Raw genomic sequence first — 6,903 nt, 5'->3', positions numbered from 1 at the left:
CCTTTTAGTTTGTAAAACAATCTGTGACCATATTTATGTGTAAAAGGACAAAATTAGTAATGCGAATCCACCTAACCCAATCAATGTTGAAAAGAAGAGAAAAAGTAATAATATAATGTGATAAATGGAATAGATTTGATAAAATTGTTTTGAATTAAATAATAAAATAATTAGTTAATAATAGTAATAGTTAAGATTTAATTTTGAATAAAAAAGAAATAGTGCGAGGGTATTGGTAGATGATGGCCATGTGTCTGGTGTGTTCCATATATACTCGATCGTCTAGTTTATCATCATCCTCATCATCATCCTATCTGTCTGTCAGTATCCACTGCCTACTACCGACTACACTACCGTCAATCATCGCCAACACACACACACTTGTAAATTCTCCTTTCGCTTCCTTCTTATTTCCACACCTTGAAAATTCAACCATTATGCTTTTTCTTTTCTTTTTCTGTTTTCCTTTTCTCTTTCCATTCGGGTAAATGAATCAAATAACGCATTCTCTGTATTCTACAGATTCTGCCTTTCTTCTTCAACACCTTCACTCCAACGTACCACCAACAAAACAACCATGCTCGTGTTCGATGCTGTGTTGGGAACGCTCAATGTGGCATTCCTTTATGCCATTTTGATATGGGTTTTGGTCGATAGCTTGAGACAAAGCAAGCGTGGCCGTGTTCCAGATGGGTATTACAAACGAGGACCAATGCTTTTGCCTCTGTTCACTGTTCTATCCTCTGCTCTTATTTCTGTTATCAACATGGCTCTTGCTTTTCGCCAATACAGCTCCACCAGAGCCGTAGGATTTAACTCTGTTTCATTGCCACTCACTTGGGTTTTGGCTACCGTGGTTTCGTTTTATTCAGTGAGGACCAGAGTGAGGGAGGATAAGAGGTTCCCTCTTGTGCTCCTACTGTGGTGGGTTTTTTCTTCTCTTGTGGATGCGCTCTCTCTGTCTGTAAGGCTGGTGAAAGATTTCGAAGCATTCGACTTGTGGTTTTTCTTGTCAGAGGATAACTTAGTTGCTTCATTTTCTTTGCCTTTTTTGGTGCTTCTTTGTTTCAATGTGTGTAGAGGGGAGCACAGTGATATGGAAGAGGGGTTGCTTCAGATGGAGGGGGAGGGTTCCGTGGAGGAACACGATGAAGAGGACTTCACTAATGCAAGTGTGTGGAACAAGCTTATATTCCGTTGGTTGAACCCCGTTTTCAGAACGGGTCGGGTTAAAAAGCTCGAACTTTCTCATATTCCTCCCCTTCCTTGTTCCGAATCGGCGGAAAATGCTTCTTCCATGTTGGAAGGGTCACTTCGGAAACAGAAACTCGGAGAGGGCTCCTTGGCAAAAGCTTTAGCCGATTCTATATGGAAGTCTTTGGCCTTAAATGCAGTTTTAGCTGGTATATTTTATATTTTATTCAGTATCACTACTTTGGTTTTTGTGCACTTTTAATCATCTTTAGTCCTTCATGTACTGGTTATGCTAATTTTTTATGTTTTGTTTACTTTTACTGTAGGTGTTAACACAGGTGCCTCATATATAGGTCCCTTGTTGATCACAAATTTTGTGAATTTTTTATTGGGGAATAATGGTGATTCAAGCGTCCAATATGGATTGGTTCTTGCATTTGTTTTCTTCCTCGCCAAGACCGTGGAGTCACTAAGTCAAAGACAATGGTACTTCGGGGCTCAAAGAATTGGAATCCAGGTGCGTGCAGCTCTTATGTCTCTAATTTATAGCAACTCCCTAATGATGAAGTGTGCTGGACCAACACAAGGTAAAATCGTCAATCTGATTAATGTTGATGTTGAAAGAATTGGGGACTTCTGCTGGTACATTCATGGACTTTGGTTGCTTCCAGTTCAGGTCATTTTGGCCTTGATCATCTTATACATAAATCTGGGTTATACCCCTTCTTTTGCTGCATTTGGTGTCACCATTTTGGTCATGGTGTGTAACACACCTTTGGCCAATATGCAAGAAAGTTTGAACTCCAAGATCATGGAAGCTAAGGATTCAAGAATCAAAATGACATCAGAGACCATGAAGAACATAAGAATTTTAAAATTGCATTCATGGGAGACCTCATTCTTGCAGAAACTCCTCCAACTTAGGGAAACTGAGAGGGGGTGGCTGCAGAAATACCTCTATACATGCTCAGCAGTAGCAACACTATTCTGGACATCACCAACTTTAGTTTCTGTTGTCACCTTTGGTGCTTGCATACTGGTGAAAACAGAACTAACAGCAGCTACAGTACTCTCAGCTTTAGCAACTTTTCGTATTTTGCAAGAACCAATCTATAACTTACCTGAGCTTATCTCCATGATCATTCAAACAAAAATCTCCATCGATCGAATCCAGGAGTTCATTAAGGAAGAGGATCAAAACCAATTCATAAATAGGCACACTTCAAAAAATTCATCTGCTACTATTGAAATTAACCCAGGGGAATATGCATGGGAAACACACGATCAAACCCACAAGAAACCAACAATTCAAATTACAAGAAAGTTAGTGATACAGAAAGGTCAGAAGGTAGCAGTTTGTGGGCCAGTGGGGTCTGGCAAATCAAGCTTGCTGTGCTGCATGCTTGGGGAGATTTCATTAGTATCTGGGACAGTAACCAAAGTTTATGGGACTAGAAGTTATGTACCCCAAAGTCCCTGGATTCAGTCTGGAACCGTAAGAGAGAATATATTGTTTGGCAAGCAAATGAACAAGGAGTTTTATGAAGATGTTGTGGATGGCTGTGCTTTGCAGCAGGACATCAACATGTGGGGTGATGGAGATTTGAACCTGGTGGAGGAGAGGGGCATAAACTTGAGTGGTGGGCAGAAACAGCGGGTTCAATTGGCAAGGGCTGTTTATAATGATTCAGATATTTATTTCCTTGATGATCCTTTTAGTGCTGTTGATGCTCATACTGGAACTCATTTGTTTAAGGTAATTAGTGCTAATGATTAATATATATACGTTTTTCACTGATGCTATTTCTGATGCAACGATTATTTTTGTCTTAAATGAACATCACTGTTAATTCGAAATTGTGTGCAGAAATGTCTCATGAAACTTTTATATGATAAAACGGTTGTTTATGCTACCCATCAACTGGAATTCTTGGAATCTGCAGACCTCATTTTGGTAAGCTATTGAACACTCCTCTTTAGATGAGGATTTCTTTGCAAGTTTTTGATCCTTCACTGTTAATAATTTTGGCAGGTGATGAAAGATGGAAAAATAGTGGAGTCAGGAAGGTATAAAGATCTTATAGCATGTCCCAACTCTGAACTTGTTCAACAAATGGCTGCTCACCAAGAAACAGTACACCAAATAAACTCAAGCCAAGAAGATGATTTTGCTAGCTACAGACCCTGCCCAAAAAATCAAATTGAAGATACTCCAGAAAATATTCAAGAGATCATGGATAATTATAAGAGAAACAAAGAAGAGGAAAGAGAGACGGGTCGAGTGAAATGGAGTGTTTACTCAACTTTTGTCACATCTGCTTATAAAGGAGCACTCGTTCCGATTATTCTTCTCTGCCATACCCTCTTTCAAGTAATGCAAATTGGAAGCAATTATTGGATGTCATGGGCTACAGAGCAGAGGGGGAGGGTCAACAACACGGAGCTAATGAAAACATTTGTTCTTCTATCTTCTGGGGGCACCATCTTCATACTGGGAAGGACTGTTTTAATGGCAGCTGTTGCTGTGGAAACTGCTCAACGCCTTTTTCAGGGAATGATCACATCAGTTTTCCGGGCACCTGTTTCATTTTTTGACACCACACCTTCAAGCCGAATTCTGAGTAGGGTAAGTTTCACAATTATTTCTCTTTTTTATTGATTTTTGCTATCTTATGATTAATATAAGTTTCAATCATATTCCAACCATTCTATTTGTGATTATTACAGTCATCAACAGATCAAAGTACAGTAGACACAGATATACCATACAGATTAGCTGGACTAGTATTTGCGCTGATACAGTTATTGAGTATAATTGTGCTAATGTCCCAAGTTGCCTGGCAAGTCATTCTCCTCTTTTTTGTGGTTTTTGCTATTTCCATCTGGTATCAGGTAAGAACTGTATCTATCTTTGACGTACACAAATTAAATCATATAATTTTCTTATCAAAATTTTATCCGCTTGAGCTAAAATAGATTTTGTTGTGATCTCTTGTTACGATGAAGCCTCATCTTGTCAAATCTTTTCATGTGCCAACTAAAATAGTTATTTACTTTTGCAGTCTTATTACATCACAACAGCCAGGGAACTAGCCCGGATGGTTGGGATTCGAAAGGCTCCAATCTTGCATCACTTCTCAGAATCAATTGCTGGGGCTGCCACAATCCGCTGTTTCAATCAAGAGCAACTATTCTTGACCAAGGTTAACGTTCTAATAGACGACTATTCTCGGGTAGCCTTTTACAATTTCGGCACCATGGAATGGTTGTCTGTACGAATCAATTTCCTCTTCAATTTGGTCTTTTATTTTGTTCTCGTCATCTTGGTTACTCTTCCAAGGTCTACCATTGATCCAAGTAAGCCCTCTCTTCTTCTATTCATCTTATAAGCAGTTATGTCAGTTATTTGCATGCATGTGAGAACCAGTTTTCTACTACGCTAGTTAAGAAGCTCTAAACAGGAAAATTTACATGTTATTTATTAACCTGGGGGTTACAACTTTACAACAAAACAGAAAACTAATTTTGCAGAAAATTAGCTTATTTGTATTGGATCCTTTTGGGTGCACTGTGATGCGGTTTTATTCACGTACCAGAGGTTCTTTATGATTGATCTATGTGGAAGTACTCGATTACTGACATATATTTCTCTCATCTCTCATCAATCTCTATACCTCCTACTCGGATATTGTTAAAAAATAAATGAAATAATTAAGATTAGATCCACTGGCAATTATATAGAAATGCTAAGTCTCTTCTTCTGATTTCAGGCTTGGCGGGTCTGGTAGCTACTTATGGTTTGAACTTGAATGTCCTCCAGGCTTGGGTGATATGGAATCTTTGCAATGTTGAGAACAAAATGATTTCAGTTGAGAGAATATTGCAGTTCTCTAACATACCAAGTGAAGCACCCTTAATTATTAAAGATTGCAGGCCTGAACAAGATTGGCCAAAGGAAGGAAATGTTGAACTACATAACCTCCATATACGGTATGATCCTGCTGCTCCTACGGTACTCAAAGGCGTCACTTGTGTCTTCCCGGGACAAAAGAAAATTGGTATAGTAGGCAGGACAGGGAGTGGAAAATCTACTCTTTTGCAAGCCCTCTTTCGAGTGGTGGAGCCTTTGGAAGGAAGTATACTTATTGATGGAGTAGATATTTCCAAGATTGGTCTGCAAGATTTAAGATCTAAGCTTGGTATAATTCCTCAGGATCCAACCTTGTTTCTAGGTACTGTAAGGACTAACTTGGATCCTCTAGAACAACACGCGGATCAAGAACTTTGGGAGGTTAGCATTAGCAGTTAAAACACTTTCTTGAAAATGCCAATGTTCATATTACTGAAAAAACTACTCTTTTCAGGTTCTCAGTAAGTGCCATCTTGCTGAAATAGTAAGGCGGGATCCAAGACTTCTTGATGCACCAGGTATAGATATTTCTGCTTAAAAAAATTGCACCATTCAGCAGTGTAACTTCAATAACTACTTTGCAGTTTGGTACTTTTTATTTCCCCTACTACCATTGATATGAAATGTCCTCTCACTGATGTAGTGGCCGAGAATGGAGAAAATTGGAGTGTTGGACAAAGGCAGCTTGTTTGCCTTGCTAGGCTACTACTGAAGAAAAGAAAAATTTTGGTCCTAGATGAAGCCACGGCATCCATTGACACTGCAACTGACAATTTAATTCAGAAGACAATTAGGGAAGAAACAAGTGGATGTACAGTCATTACAGTAGCACATAGAATTCCGACAGTTATTGATAATGATTTAGTTTTGGTCCTTGATGAAGGTACTACTTTCACCTCCAGACTAAGCATGTACTTGATATATGTCATCATACCAAAAGGATTGAAAACCTTTTCCCATTACAAAGTTTATGGTACCATATATTGTTTCACCCTTTTGAGTTGCTGACAAGCACTACCATTTTGATGTGTACAGGGACAATTGCAGAGTATGATGACCCTGCTAAATTGCTGCAGAACAGTTCTTCTTCGTTCTCAAAGTTGGTTTCAGAATTTTTGCGGAGATCATCTCAAAAGTAACTTCCAAAAAAGATAAAGAATGAGGACACAGTATTTTCAGGATGATAGTATAGCAGTAACAGACCACAATACTGTACATAGAGAAAAGTTGGGCACCGTGTTGAGCAGAATTAGTTCTTCCGTTGGACGACAGCTAAAGAAACAATGACCGATTACAATAGCAACATAGGGATTAAGTTGACAAAGATTTGAGGCTCCTGATCGTAGTATATTCTTAGTTGCTGTTCTCATGTCACGAACTTGTTGATTTTCTAACCAAATTTTCCTTTTCTATTATATATACGTTTTTCAATTGAAGATTGTTCCATAGCTTCGGTAATGATTTCGTGCAAGCTCTAAAATTCGAGGAGACACAACAGATATTTTCTTGTTCTATATTTATCTATTTTAAGATATCAATAAGCTAATACCATTATCGTCAAAATATTGTAACTTAGTATTTAAAGACAAGTTTTCTACACGCACAACCAAAAGAAAGGGCACCTAATGTACCCATGTATATAATGAAAACAGACCAAATTGGAAAAAAAAAACTCTTTACTAAACTTAGAGTTGAATCTTAAAGTTAAATGTTGTGCAACTATTATTTGTACCTGTAGGTGTTAACACAAATTTTGTGATTTTTATTATTGGGGAACTGGAAATTCTAGCAGCCTCCAA

General features: G+C 38.3%; 1 protein-coding gene across 1 annotated transcript; it reads left to right on the top strand.

Annotated features, from left to right (window-relative positions):
• Positions 1-258: 258 nt before the first annotated feature.
• Positions 259-6,540, top strand: LOC137811578 (putative ABC transporter C family member 15). Its single transcript, XM_068613368.1, has 11 exons — positions 259-383; positions 523-1,403; positions 1,521-2,950; positions 3,062-3,148; positions 3,227-3,820; positions 3,922-4,086; positions 4,257-4,551; positions 4,965-5,485; positions 5,559-5,622; positions 5,748-5,987; positions 6,140-6,540. Exons 2-11 carry the CDS (start codon positions 578-580, stop codon positions 6,241-6,243), a joined length of 4,326 nt encoding a protein of 1,441 aa, XP_068469469.1. The 5' UTR covers positions 259-383; positions 523-577; the 3' UTR covers positions 6,244-6,540.
• Positions 6,541-6,903: the final 363 nt, after the last annotated feature.

Source organism: Phaseolus vulgaris, chromosome 2, assembly GCF_000499845.2.
Source record: "Phaseolus vulgaris cultivar G19833 chromosome 2, P. vulgaris v2.0, whole genome shotgun sequence".
In the NCBI taxonomy this organism is placed as follows: Eukaryota; Viridiplantae; Streptophyta; class Magnoliopsida; order Fabales; family Fabaceae; genus Phaseolus; species Phaseolus vulgaris.
Note: the sequence above shows the minus strand (reverse complement) of the source record. Positions and strands in the feature narration are given on the sequence as shown.